Consider the following 15,084-nt stretch of genomic DNA (forward strand, 5'->3'; position numbering starts at 1 on the left):
GATTTCATTCTGCTTGGATCAACCATCAGCACTCATGGAAGCAGCAGTCAAGAAATCAAACGACATATTACATTAAGCAAATCTGCTGCACAAGACCTCTTTAGTATTGAAGAACAAAGATGTCAGTTTGAAGACTAAGGTACGCCTGATGGAATCCATGGTATTTTCAATAACCTCATATGCATTCTAAAGTCGAAATAAGGAAGACCGTAGAAGAATTGATGCTTTTGAGTTATGGTGTTAGACGAGAATATTGAAAGCGCCATGGACTGCCAAAAGAACCAACAGATCTGTGTTGGAAGAAGTGCAGCCAGAGTGCTTCTTGGAGGCCAGGATGACCAGACTTCATCTCTCATACTTCAGACATATTGTCAGGAGGGACCAGTCACTGGGGAGGGAGATCATATTTGGTAAAGTGAAGGATCGGAGAAAAAGACCCCCAGCGAGATGGATTGGCACAATGGCAGCATCCGTGGGCTCAAAAGTAGCAACGATTGTGAAGTTGGCCCAGGACTGGGCAGTGTTTCATTCTGTTGTGCACAGGGTCGCTATGTATGAGTCAGTGCTGAGTCGATGGCACCTAACAACGATATCCTATACCACTTCTGCTAATGCCTACCCAGGGAGACATAGGATCTGGAGAGAAGGAGTGCTGATTTTAGATGGAGTGGTCTCACTGGTCACTACCGTGGCTGGTCTCATAGGAGGGGTTGTGGACAATGCACAAACTATTACAAACACCTCGAGGTTGTTGCAGTACATCCCAAGATGTTGGTATTACTACAGAAGCAATCCAATACTCTCTTGACTCTGGCAAGGCAGGTGATGGACCACCGAACAGCACAGGACTAGCTTCTGGCTAGCCAGGGGGCAGTTTGTGCTTTGGCAAATGCCACCCGCTGCTTTTATATCAATTCAAGTGGAAAGGTAGAGGAAAGTGTGCAAGGCCTGTTAAACATAGGCAAGGTTTTAAGACACAGTCAAAAGGAAGTAACTGGAAACATTGGGACAATTACTAAACGCTAGATTCCCTCAGTGACTCGGTTTCTCCCTCTTTTTGGAGCAATAGTGGATATAATAGTACTTATACTGTTTGGACCTTGTGTGTTTAACCTGTTGGTTAAATTTGTGTCTTCCAGAATCCAACAGTTCCAAATGAAAATGATGGTGGTTCAAGGCTTCCAACCCTAACCCACGGAACATTTGGATGCGGCGGCGGCCAGATTCATGGAAGTGTAGGAGTCAGAATAACTCAGGAGAAGGGTCCTAACAAGGCAGCTCATCTTCCCGAGTCAGCAGGAAATAACCAGACAGAACGGCGTCCGATTTCTCTTCAAGAATTCAGGATCCCACTCTTTGAGGGACAGAGTAGGACCCTAACAGCCAGCCTGAGTGCACCCCAACACCCGACACTTGAATCACTAACTCCAGGAAACTGAGCCCAGCACCCCATCTAAGAAACACAGCCATGCGAGACCACCCAAAGGCCCAAAGGTGCAAATAAAGACTATGTGCCACCCAGACCCTGCCACCAATGAGAATGAAACTTGAGGGAGACGAGCCAAAAACCCTATAAAGGAGAATAAAGACAGAAGGTCAAGGTGCTGTCTCACTCGAGAGAGACTACCCGCTTCTCCTCTTCTGAGAAATGTATTCTCATAACTTAATAAACCTTGCTTACTACCTGCTACTTTTTGTCCATGTGTACCGTTTGTACCAACCTCACGTGGGTCTTGCTAGACATGCATTAGTCAAGTTATCGGACCCTAAAATGCCTGTCAAAGATGAGCTGCTGTCTCTCAAATGCATCGTATGCGGGGAATGGAAGCTCTCAGACAGTACCACACGCAGCGTGTGGAAAAGTCTACTTCACAGACAGAAGGGTTCTCACATAACAAAATTCATCCTTCCGCATCAGAGGGGCCCTCACTGGGTGGCTAGTCCTCCATGTCTTCAGACTTTGAGCTTTGTGAAAGCAGGGGTCTCACAACTGTCCACACATGAAGCCATGGACAGGAGGGCACCTTCCTGGGGTCTTCATACTGTGGGGTGGGGCAGCCAAGGGTGACTGGATGGTGGCAGGAATGTGAGGCCCTGGGCCCCTGTCCCCCATGGTTTTGACTCTCAGGAGGTGTTTCTAGCTGGCTGAGGCAGCCAAGTAACACCTGTTCCTTTCAAGGTCTCCAAGGGCTGCGTCTGCCGGTCACCAGCAGAAGAGCCGGCCCAGTGGCCAGAGGTAGCGGTGGTCGATGCTGGGGCTCACAGTTCTGGGAATGACCTGTGGACCTTGTGGGCTGGTCCGTCCATGGGCCCAGGGTCTCAGCACAAGTGGTAAGCCAGGGTTCTGGACCCTGGAATGAAGTCGTGGTCCTGGGACCCTCCCAGCTGGACTGTCACCAACACTGAGCATGCTAAGTGACCACGGGGCCCATGAGGAGCAGCAGGCCAGGCCACTGGTGGGGGGCAGGAGCAGGTTAGTGATGCCCGGCTGAGGTCAGGCTGACCTGGGGATGGGGTGGGGGCAGTTAGTGCGCCATGCATTCAGGCATATGGGTCTGGACAAGTGATGGGGCATGCGGTCAGCTGGGATGAGTGGTCAGCATGGTTAGGAATGACATCTGATTCCCACCTAGATTATCTGGGGTTTAGCCAGGAAACCAGCTACTTACAGAATGTTCCACCTGCCAATCAGACGAAGGGGGCTTTGTTCTGACAAGAAGGATGGATCCCCAATCAGAACGAAATGGGCGCAGGGTCTGCTCCCCCCATTTCAGGCTAAAGCACCCCTGACATCAGACCCTCTCTTCTTCTCATGATGCCTGGGGCAGCTGGCGGCTCCTTCCCAGGTCTGGGATATGCCTGCGGCTGGAGCAGGCGGGTGGGGATGGAGACAGTCTCAGAACAAAGGGAGGCCTTTGAGACTGATGTCCTGTCACTCTCCGGGGAGAGCTTTGTCCCTGCCTGCATGCATTTGCTCAGGGTCAGGCCTGACCAGTCTGGGCAGGGAGGCTGCTTGGTGGATGCTGCTGGTTGTGGAAGAGCCATTAAGGTGGTGGCTGAGGAGCACTGTCCCCAGAAAGGGCCGGGCAAAGCGCTCTGTCTGGACATACTCAGCCTCCCCTGGCCACGCTCTGACCACCTCTCCACCTGCCTGCTCAGCCCTTCTGAAGCCCAGACCCCTTCACAGAGCAGGAAGTGGCCAGCACTGGGGAACTCTGAGAGGGGGGAGGGAGCATGGGGGAGGCACGAGAAGAGGGGGTAGAGGGGCTCTGAGGGGGTAGGAAGTGAGGGGGCTCTGAGAGGAGGGAGGGAGTGAGGGGGCTCTGGGAGGAGGGAGTGTGGGGGGGGCCATGAGAGGAGAGAGTGTGGGGGTTCTGGAAGGAGGGAGGGAGTGGGGGGACTATGAGAGGCGGGAGTAGGGGGGGCTTGGTCAGGAGAGGGCTCTGGTTATCAGAGTCAGCTGTATCCTGTATATGGGTCCACTGGCTCAGCCTAGACCGTAGTTGTGAGCAAGCACTTGGGGTCTCCCCTTGGGTCCCGGATGTAGACACTTACTGCGGTAGTGAACTGCCCACTGCGCCTTGGTGGGCTCCTGTCCGGTGAAGCTGGGGGGGTGCTCTGGGTGGGGGTCCCAGAGGAGCCAGGGTCCGATACACCATCATCCTCAAGTTGCGGCAAAACTGGGTGCCTGGGATGGTGGGCACTGCCTGTGCTATCCCCCGAGGTGCACTGCGAGGACCCCGAGCTCTCTGTGGCTGCAGATGGAGAGGCCGGGTTGAGGGGCCTGGGCAGCCGGCTGGCCGCTGCTCCACCAGCCTGAGCCCCCTGTTCCTGGCCGTGTGGTCCACGGGCACCCAAGCTGCTCGGTGTTCACTGCGCAGTCTCTCCTGGTGGTCTGTCTGTTCTTTAATGTATTCCCTTCCCATCCATTTTGCCCAACTATTTCATCATCTTCTTTCGGTCTTGGTTTCGTTATAGGAGTTTTAAACTGTTTACATTTTTCCTTCTTCACCCAAGTTATGTGTCTAAGGAACTCTGGTAGTGTAGTGGGTTATGAACTGGGCTGTTAACCAACAGGTCAGCAGTTCAAATCTACCAGCTGCTCCTTGGAAGAAAGATGAGACTTTCTGCTCCCATAAAGATTTACAGCCTCGGAAACCCTATACAGGGTCGGAACCGACTCCACGGCACAAACCACCAATCAGTAACAGTAACTTCTAGTTAATGATTCTCACCCCCACCCCATCCCTGGTACCCTGGAGTCTGTAAGGGTGTGGTGGCATGGGGACAGTGAGCAGCCCTCTGGACCACTTGGCTCCCTCCTCATGAAGTCCCCTGCTGCCTGTGACACAGGAGAGAGGGGCCCCTCTGAAGTGAGAGTCACCCGTGGAAACTGAGTGGGCATGCTCCTGGAACTCCGTGCTTGCAGTTTGTGTCCAACAGCCAACTGAAAGGCTGCTAGTTCACATGTGTGCCACACACTGTCCTGTAACCGCAGGCTGGCAGTTCACACCCATCAGCTGCTCTGTGGGTCAAAGATGAGGCTCTCTGCTCCTGAAGGACTTGCAGCCTCAGAAATCCTACAGAGGGTCACTCCGAGTCAGAACCGACTCCGTGGCAGGCTTTTAACTCTGTCTGCTGAGCTTTGTTCTGGGATGCCGTGAAGTGACTAGAAAACACGGATTCTTTCAGCTTTTGTTTTCATGGTTTGGTCAGATTTAGGCTCTACACAGTGACCCATGAGTGTGTCTAGGCAGAGACCATACTTTCCGCACACCTGCTCAAGTGCCCGGCTGCTCTGGTGTAGGCCTCCGTTCACTGGACTCTGCTCTTATGGGACCCCTCCCCACCCTGTGTCTCCTCACTCAGGGTCCCCTCCCCACCCTGTTTGTTTCTTGTCTCTCAGGGATCTCTGCTTTTCTTCCCCTAAATCTAATTTCTTTAACTCTGTTTTGTTCATTGTTTAGGGTATTTGGTTCTCAATCCCTTTTGTTACATCTATCTCTTACTCTTTAAAGTAAAAGAAAAAGTTAAAAACCATTTGGAAGAGCATGAAATCGGGTAAAATGAAGGAGCTCAGGTACCCTCCGACCCGGACCCGGCCGCAGCAGGCCCACTGCCCCGGCTCCCTTAGAGGTGTGTCCACTCACTCATGGAGGGCTGGCTGCTCGTCTCCAGCTCGTCCTCTTGGATGCAGGCTCGGACGTCGTAGGGCCAGGGGCAGAAGGCAGGGCTCAGCGGGCCTGGGGGGCTGGGGTACACGTGCAGGTTCAGTGAGCCCAGGATGGAGGAAGACTGGCTACTCGAGGAGGAGGACGTGCTGCTGTCTGAGATGCTGGAATGGGGCCTCTTGAAGGGGGTGGTGTGGTCAAACGAGGACACAGCGATGGACGCACGTGACCGAGACTCTGGAGGTGGACAAAAGAGCGAGTCGGAAGTAGTGCTGGGTGGACACCACATGACTCCCATTCAGTCACCTGGTTGGCCCATAAGAGTCACACCCTCGGGCGTGAGGTTCTAGTTGGCTGGGCAGAGGGAGGGACAGTCCCAGAGACACTGTACCTGTACCCTTCATGATGTAATCAATGGCCCGGTCACTTATGGCGGCCTCGCTGGGCTTGATGTCCATGAACGGCTTATTGCCTATCCCCATAGACACCATTTCTTGCATTCGGAGTTCTAAAATAGAAGAAAGTATAAACAGTTTTCTTTTTTAACTTTTTCTTAGGAATCAGACGAAGGTTTACAAACCCGTTTTCCGTTTAACAATTCATACACATTTGAATGTAACCCTCAAAATGCAACATCACTTCGTGGTTTGAATCCACCACTGAAAATGGTGTGTAATCCCGACAGCCAGCTGAACCAAGGGGCCCAGTCCCTGCTCTCTAGAGCTCTGGAGGGGACCACTCTGTTCTGGGACATACATCTGCTGCGACCTCGTAGCTGCCACTCAAGGAAGCCGAGCGAGTGAACCATGGAGGAGGACACATGACTGTGGATCTGGGTAGAGCGGAAGTAGGGCTCCTGACGAGCATGCGCACAAGGAAACAAAGCTAACAGGGATCTGGTGTTTGACTGTTGAAAGGAAACCTAAGCCTGAGGAGAGACTTTGAGAGTGAAACAATTCTTGGTGACACTCAGCAAAGAAAAAACAGAAAATGATGACGTATGTGAGGTGATAGGAACTATACCCATGTCTACTACCAGATTCCACTATGCTCAGGCTAATACATGCACACCGAATAACGTTCTAACGAAAGGGTTCATTAAAATGTTTTGGGAGCATCGGAAGAGGCGACGTTAGGGTGCCTGCTGCCTACAAGAGTTCACTCTTCACTTCCCAGACTAGAAGGTACTAAGTAATGTGGAAAGCTGAGTCATCAAGAGGTTGTTGTTGTTGTTGTTGTTGGGTGCTGTGGGGTTGGCTCTGACCCACAGTGACCCTATGCACAATAGAAGGAAACCCTGCCCAGTCCTGCCCCTCTCCCCACTGTACCCACCACTGTGCCAATCCCTCTGTTGGGGGCTTCCTCTTTTTCGCTGAACATCTACTTTACCAAGCATGATGTCCTTCTCCAGGGACTGGTCCCTCTTGATAACATGTTCAAAGTCTAAGACACAAAGTCTGGCCATCTTGGCTTCTAAGAAGCACTCGGGCTGTACTTCCTCTAGCAGATTTGTTTGTTCTCCTGGCGGTCCATGGTACTTTCAATATTCTCCGCCAACATTCTAACTCAAGTCCATCAATTCGTCTATGGTCTTTTGTAGTCATTGTCCAACTTTCACACGCATATGAGGCGATTGAAAATACCACGGCTTGGGGCACCTTAGTCCTCAATCTTTGCTTTTGGACACTGTATGGAGGTCATGTGCAGCACATTTGTCAATGCAGTCCGTCTTTTGATTTATCAAATGCTACTTGCACGAGTGTTGATTATGGAGCCAAGCAAAATGAGTCTTTGATATCGTCAATCTTTTCTTCATTTATCATGATATTATTTATTGGTCCAGTGGTGAGGGGGTTTTATTTTCTTGACTGATCCCGAGGCCCCAGTGGGGGTAGAGTCAGCCTGTCTGTGATTGGGCAGGCTCAGCGTGATCCAGGGGGCTTGGTGGCCCAGGCAGTCTTCAGCTTCTCAACATCATCAGTGGGGACTGGGGATGGTAGTCACCTGGTGTGTTCTGGCCAGCAGCACTCCCTCCTTGTGCCCCATGCACCTTGCCCCCTCCCTGGACACCCTGGACCCTGTGCACCCCTGCCCCATTCCCTGAGCCCAGTTCACACTGCCGCCCTGACCTCGGTTTCGAAGAGCTTGCCTCCACAGGATCCTTCCTAGGATTCCCGTCCACACAGCCTTCACCTCGGCCGAGCCTGCCTGCAGGATGTAGGTGTCCTGCCACCTCCGACGCCGACGGAACCAGATCTCAAACCTCAAGCCACTGTCTCCCACGTTCTCCGTCATGCCGATGTCTGCCGTCTGGGTCACGGGAAACACCACAGCGCTCAGGCGGTGCAGAAAGCCTCTCCACAGCAGGGGGAGTCTGCAGTGTCCCCACGGGGCAGGAGGACGGGCTGGACTCCAAGGGACCTCTTGTGTCGATGAAGGGTTGGTCGACAGAGGGTTTATGGACACCCCCCCGGTACCCCCCACATACAGGACAAATAGTCCTCAGCCTGCCAGGGAAGGGGGCAGGTGAGGAGACCCACCCGGACCCCAGCCAGGCCTGTCTACAGAGCCCCTCTGTGCTCCTGGACCATGGGAAGGCCCCGGGGCATGCACTGCTTGTCAATACCTTGAAGGATTGTTTGTACACGTAGATGTCGTTACCACCGTCCATCTTCTTGGTCTTGCTGAACAAGATGAGGTCCTCAAAGAGGAACACCTGTCGCAGGTACTTCCTGCGTCCACAACAGATGACAAACTCATCCTGGCACCGGAGGGGCCCCTGCTCCTTCAGGTTCACCTGGAGGGAAACAGCATCCTTAGCGGCTGTGGTGTGATCACGTAGGGTCTCAGTGTAGCCAGTTCCCAGAAACACATCTCAGAGCTAGCCTTGGATCAGAAGTTTCAAACGGTCTAAGTAGAAGCTACAGCATCACTAAAAACAAAAGACTTTGTCTAACTCTCCACTGCCACCACTGCCCAGGCACACAAAGCTGCCCAGGGCACGTAGGGGCAGAGAGCAGGTGGCTACATCGTGAGGGGGCTATGCCTCAGGCTCACAGCAGGACGGTGGAGGTGTGGGAGGGCCAGGCAGACAGCATCACACATTACGTCATTTTGGGACTGAGGGTCACCCCTGGGCACAGCACTCCCTGATGTGGGCACTAGCCAGTGGCCAGTCCCTGTGTCACCGTGCTGCCCCCCACTTCTCTTTGATGCTGTTTAACATCCCACTTTAAAGTCCTTGTGTACATTTTAATTGAATGCTCCCGTTGGTGACTAAGTGACCCCATGTCCCCACCCTGCTGCTTCCTGTGGGGCTGACCAGAGCGATGGTCACAGATGGCCAATCTTCTTCCCCACACCCTCACAGAGCAGTGACCACCCTCCTGATGGGTGTGCAAAGAGCTGGGCTGGGGGCCAGCAGCCAGGCGGTTCTGTGGTCGACATCCACAAATTCAGGGGCCCAAGCTGGCTCAGTGCTCTGTGGTGTCACCTTGACAGCGTCAGTCAAGTTTTTAATGAGGTCCCCCCATCCCTCGGCTGACCTCCCGCAGCGTGGGCAGGTACTCACATCACAGCCTCGCACAGCGTCCATGGCCAGCAGGTTGTTGCCATGACGCAGCTGGAAGCGGACCATGTCCTCGGCGGCCCGCAGCTGGCTGAACTCCTGTTCTCGGGCAGGGCTGCGACCGGCCTCCTTGACCAGGTCCCTGAGCAGCAGTGCGTACTTGCTCATGCGCTGCACCGGCTTCAGCAGGTAGGAGGCCAGGTCCATCTTGTCTGCCAGCGCCTGCTGCTTGGCCTGCAAGGGGAGGGGTCCGGGCAGGCAGGTGAGCACAGCCTAGTCGGGCGGGGCTGGGACACGGCAGGGGCTGGGGGACTGACCTTAAAGAAAGAGTTGCCGTGGCTGCTGAGCAAAGCATCCGAGCGCGGCTTGTTCTTGCTGTAGAGTGCATACATGCCAAACTGCTCCTCCTGCAAAGCAGAGGGCCGGCATGGGCAGCTATGTACGCTGAGTCAGGGAGTGTGGACAGACACACAGAGACAGAGACACACACAGACACAGAGACAAGCAGACACACAGACACATGTACAGACACAGACACACACACAGAGACAGGTGGACACAGGCACACGTGTACAGACACAAAGACACACAGACACAGAGACACAGAGACACAGACAGACACACATACACAGAGACAGGTAGACACAGAGATACACAGACAGACAGACAGGCACACAGAGACACACACAGAGACAAGCAGACGCAGACAGACAGATGACTGATGGACACAGAGACACACAGACAGGTGAACGCAGACACACAGACAGACAGACACAGACAGACAGGTGAACACAGAGACACACAGACAGACACAAACACTGGAGCACAGACACATGCATGGATAGACAGACACCTGAACACAAAGATAGTTACATAGACAGACAGGTAACACACACACATAGACACTCAAACACACAGACACACAGATACACAGACAGACGCTAGAACACACCGACACATGAACATACACTTGCACACATAGAGAAACAGATGGGCACCCAGACACACACACATGGACATGCATGAACACACCCACATGTAGACAAATAGGTGAACATACAGACATGGATGAAACACACATGGACAGACATATCCAGGAAGACACGTTAACACACAGACACAGATGAACTTAACCCCATAGCCCAGAACTCTGTGATGTTTCAAACCAGGCACAGCCTGCTATGATGTTCACCAAACATTGCTGGTTGTTTATGGTGCTGTGTAAAACCAACAGACACTTCCAGGTGAAGACCCCTGAACACTGGGGCCAGACACAAACCAGGGTTTTCTCTAAGTGGAAGAGCTTCACACCAGCTCCTCAAGTTCGGTAACTGGGCGGGGTGTGATCATTGTTGTTGTTAGGTCCTGTGGAGTCAGTTCTGACCCATAACAACCCTAGGCACAACAGAATGAACCCTACGCCTGAGTCCACTGCTGCTGCCTCCGTGCCAATCCATCTTGTTGGGGGTCTTCCGCTTTTTCATTGACCTTCCACTTTACCCAGCATGATGTTGTTCTCCAGGGACTAGTGCCTCCTGATACTATGTCTGAAGTATCACAGATGAAGTGTCACCATGCTAGCTTCTAAGGAGCATTCTGGCTATATTTTTTCCAACACAGATGTGTTTGTTCTTTTGGCAGTCCATGGTACTTTTTTTAAAAAACAACAAAACTTGACTTGTGAATTTAGTGAAGGTTTTTTGCAAACAAGATGATCAACAAATTATACACTTTGTGTCACGGCAATGATTACAATCCCTTCCCTGCAACAAGTATCCTACTTCCTCCCTGTGGTTCACCATTTAAATCTTATATTTAACAAATGAACAAAGCTAAAATATTTGATGTACACAGACAAAACAAAAAATAGATATTTATTTAAATGTCCAAAGGGCACATTCTGCAAGCCAGCCTCCTGCCTGCAGGCACACAGTCTTCCTCAGTCCCTGGGCCTAGAGCCCTCAGCTGCTCTGTCTCTCCAGGCCACCGCCTCTGCCACCATCTCTGCCATCAGTGCTTTTCTAGGTAGGGATCTCACGATCCCCTCATGCTCCCCCTCTTGATGGTCCTGGGATTGTCTGTTACTGAAATGAAAGAAGAACTACTCCCCCTTTTTTAGTTATTCATCTTCTACAATTAGTTGTGATCATTTTGCATCCCCATCAGCAACAAAGGAAGTCTACCATCTCTCCACACCCTTGCCAGCATTTGTTATTTCCTGCTGTTAATATTGGTATAAGATGATAGCTCACTTTTTCATTTGCATCTCTCAAATGGCTAATGAATGACCATAAACATTTTTTTCACATGTTTGTTGGCTGCTTGAATGTCTGCCTTGGTGAAGTGTCTGTTCATGTCCTGTGCTCATTTTTAAATTGGATTGTTTGTCTTTTTCTTGTAGTGTGTAGTAGTTTTCTTTGAATTTTAGATATTAGTCTCTTGTCTGATACGTCATTGCAAAACAATTTTTTTTTTTTGCTGTCTGTGAACTCCACTTTTACTTGTTTGGTGAAATCTTTGATGAACATACCAGCCATCTATTTTACCTTTTAAACATTAAAAAATGTTTATGACCATTAGCCACTTGAGAGATGTTTGATAGTGTATGTATGTCATGTATTTGAGCCCCTAAATATGTCCCTTTTTTACATTGATGAACTTTATAGTTCTAGGTCTTACATTTAAGTCTTTAATCATGATGAATTTCTTTTTGTATGGTGTGATGCATGGGTCTTGTTTCATTCCTTTGTAAATTAATTTCCAGTTTTGCCAGCATCATATGTTTAAGAGACTATCTCTTCCTTTAATGTGTTTTGGCCCTTTGTCAAAGATCAGTTGATTGTGTGTGGATGGATTTAGTTCTGGGTTCTCAATTCTGTTCCATTGATCATGTATCTTTCATTGTACCAATACCAGGCTATTTTGACCACTGTAGCTGTGTAGTAAATTTTGAGGTCAAGGAGTGAGAGGCCTCCAACTTTGCTTTTCTTAAGCAGTGCTTTGTTTATCTGAGGTCTCTTTCTTTTCCATATAATCTTAGTGATCATTTTTTCCATCTCTTTAAAGACTGTTAGAATCTGGATTGGAATGGTGTTACAGCTGTAGATTGTTTGGGTAGTAGTGACATTTTCACAATGTTAAGACTTCCTACCCATGAGCATGGTATATCCTTCAATTTTTTAATAAATCTCTTTTGGCTCCTTGTAGTAGTTTTCTTTGTATAGGTCTTCTGTTTCTCTGTTTAGACTTACTGTAAATGGTATTGTCTGTCTAATTTCCTTTTCAGAGCTGTCTTTATTAGTATAGAGGAATCAAACTGATTTTTTTATATTGATCTTGTACCCTGCCACTTTGCTGAATCTTCCAATGAGTTCCAACAATTTTGTTGCTGAGTCTTTGGGATGTTTTATGTATAGGATCATATCATCCTCAAATAGAGTTTGATTTCTTCTTTGCCAATCTGAATGCCTTTAATTTCCCTTTCTTCCCTTATATCTCTGGAAAAGACTTCCAACACAATATTGAATATTGTTGTTGTTGTTGTGAAGTGCCTCTGCATCAGTTCCAACCCATAGCAACCCTGTATAGGGTTTCCGAGGAGCGACTGGTGACCTTGAACTGCTAACTTTGTCTGCGTCGTCTGGCCACATTGGGGAACCGGAAGTCCTTCTATTCTCTGTCTCTTGATTGGTGTGTTTAATCCAATGACTTTTTTTCCCTTTAATAAGAATCTTTTATTGTGAATTGAACGATAACTTACATGAAAGAACATCGGTTTTGCACTCAACCAATTGTATTTTGTTTCACTGCAATAATTACAACCCCCTCCATGCATCACCACTCAACATTATTTGCTTCTATTCTCTGTTTTTTGTATTGTTTTGATGTACACAAAAACACGCAGGAATATATCATCGTTTAAACAACCAAAGGGTACATTCTGCAAGCCAGCCTCCTGTCCGCCAGCACACAGTCTTTCTCTTTCCATGAGTTGCGAGTCCTCATCTACTCTATCTCTCCATGCCATCACCTCTGACTCCACCTCTGATGTCACTGCTTCCTGGTTAGGGTCCCACATTCTGCTCATGCTCTTCTCTCTTGATGGTCCTAGGGCCCTCTGTTCCTGGACTGTAAGATTAACTATTCCCACCTTTTTGTTACAAAACTTCACCTTTACAGTTGTGACAATCACAATTAGTCATGATAACAATTACTCACTATTGAATCAAATGAATCCTACCCCTATATCTTTCCACCAGACCCATCTAGACAGGATGAAAACTATTCAGTGGGGATTCTACCTCCCCCCCCCCACACACACTCTGAAACTAAACTCACTCTTGAAAACTTGTAAGCCAGTCATTTCATGCCTTTATAGCTCCCTTTCCCCCATTTTAGGTGGCCAATGTCTAAGTTGCCTATCCCTATCAACCCTGTGTACTGAGGAGATATGTTTGGTCCTTGATATGAAGACTCCTTCATTATTGGTTAGTATTTTGAACTATTACATTCATAAATATAGGTCAAGTTCATCAAATTGTAGCAATTTACACTTGCTTCCTTCATTAAATTTCTTTTATCTTCGTTGAATTCTGATCATCAAGCCATTGAAGCTAGGTCAGATGGGTACTATCTGCATGTTTGGTCATTCTTGTGCTTCTCCCCACACTTCATATCAGCTGGATGCTTCACTCTCAGCTCTAGCCCTCTGTGGCTATGTCTTTGTCCATGGGCTTAGGAGTTTCCAAGGCTACCCAGACTTCTGAGCAAGCAACCCCTTACTTTTCTCTCTCTCATCCTTGTCCTTAATTTTGGAAAGTTTGATTATGGTATGTCTTGGTGATTTTCTTTTGGGTTCTAACCTGATTGGGGTTTGCCCAGCTGTTCAATTACTTATCATCATCTCATCTTTCAGGATGTTAGGGAAATTTTTTTCCAGCAGCTCTTCAGCTATCTTTTCTGTGGTTTTGTCTCTTCCTGCTCTGGAATTCCAATCACCTGTGGATAGTTCCTCTTCATGGTGTCCCACATGACTCTTAGGTCTTCTTCAGATTTTTTCATTCTTTTCGCTGATTGTTCTTCTATCTTACTAGCATTGAGACATTTATCTTCAAGCTCACTTATTCAATTCTACTCCTTTGCCTTTTCGATGTATTTCTGATACATTAGTATTGATCTTTTGGATTTCTGTTTGAAGTTTTCGTGTTGTTTCTAGTGCATGTATCTATTTTATTGGCTTGTTCTTGTAGCATTTGTCTGAACTCTTTCTTGTTTCCCTCAACCTTTCTGTGAAACATCTGAATGTACCTCAATATCATTCTTTTGACTTATTTTTCTGGTAGTCCAATGCCCGTTCTTCCTCAAAAGCATTTTCTAGCTCTGCTTCTTGTTCATTTGTTTGAGCTACTCTTGTCTTGTTTCTTCATGTGAGCAGGAATTTTCTGCTGCTTTCTAGGCATTTTAGTGTTGAATTTTTGTGAAATTGATGAAAGCATGTTGGTGTATTGTTAGACACTCACCAGTTGCCTCCTGGTGCATGTGACCAAGATATGAGCATCTCTGTTCACTGTTCAGTTCAGAGTGGATTTAGTCAATGTTGGTTGTAGTCACTGCTCTGGTGTTTAGCAGGTGCTACTGGCTCTTATCCACTTGGTGGGGTTGTAGAGGGTACAGCTGTGGCTTGGCTATATGGTTGCAGCTGCTGTCTCCTTTGTCTTTGCGATCCACATGTAGGTTTCTGCAGCATGAATGCTTTCTCGTCTCTAAATTAATCCATGAACTCCCAAGATGTCTGCGTCCAGTTTTGTCTGCTGCTGCTGCTCATCTGACACCGCCTCTCTTACCACATGTATCCAACTTTTCCTTCCAGTTAGCACTCGGTTCCCTTTTCTATTCCTGTCTCTGGAGCTCAGAGTTAGCACTTGGTTCCCTTTTCTATTCCTGTCTCTGGAGCTCAGAGTTTCAGGGCCATCCTCTAACTAGTTCTCATTCAGTTTTCCGTATCCTTGCTGCCGAGAGCCACACAGTCTCTCTGCCATCTTTCTCCCTTTCCCATGGTACTTTCAGTATTTGTCTCCAACCCCATGACTCAAATGCACCAATTCTTCTATGATCTTCCTTATTCATTGTTCATGCTATGATATTTTCAATAGCTAAAGGCTTTCAATTGTGTGGATCATGACAAGCTGTGAACAACAGTGCAAAGTATGAGTATTTCAGAACATTTAATTTTGCTCATGAGGAATCTGTACCTGGACCAAGAAGCAGTTGTTCGAACAGAACATGGGAACACTAAATGGTTTAAAATTAAGAAAGGTGTGTGACAGGGTTGTATTCTTTCACCAT

The 15,084-nt window shown here is 48.7% G+C and overlaps 1 protein-coding gene across 1 annotated transcript in view; it reads right to left on the reverse strand.

The window, feature by feature from the left end:
- Positions 1-3,155: 3,155 nt before the first annotated feature.
- Positions 3,156-15,084, reverse strand: part of PLEKHG4B (pleckstrin homology domain containing, family G (with RhoGef domain) member 4B) — a 76,774-nt gene continuing 64,845 nt past the window's right edge. The window contains exons 13-20 of the mRNA XM_006876907.1: positions 9,057-9,146; positions 8,743-8,973; positions 7,798-7,968; positions 7,301-7,481; positions 5,563-5,679; positions 5,151-5,408; positions 3,556-3,755; positions 3,156-3,323 (exon numbers count right to left, since the gene is read on the reverse strand). Coding sequence (XP_006876969.1) covers positions 3,156-3,323; positions 3,556-3,755; positions 5,151-5,408; positions 5,563-5,679; positions 7,301-7,481; positions 7,798-7,968; positions 8,743-8,973; positions 9,057-9,146 — 1,416 coding nt within the window. The remainder of the gene's footprint in view (positions 3,324-3,555; positions 3,756-5,150; positions 5,409-5,562; positions 5,680-7,300; positions 7,482-7,797; positions 7,969-8,742; positions 8,974-9,056; positions 9,147-15,084) is intronic.

Source organism: Chrysochloris asiatica, unplaced genomic scaffold, assembly GCF_000296735.1.
Source record: "Chrysochloris asiatica unplaced genomic scaffold, ChrAsi1.0 scaffold00424, whole genome shotgun sequence".
NCBI classification, from domain to species: Eukaryota; Metazoa; Chordata; class Mammalia; order Afrosoricida; family Chrysochloridae; genus Chrysochloris; species Chrysochloris asiatica.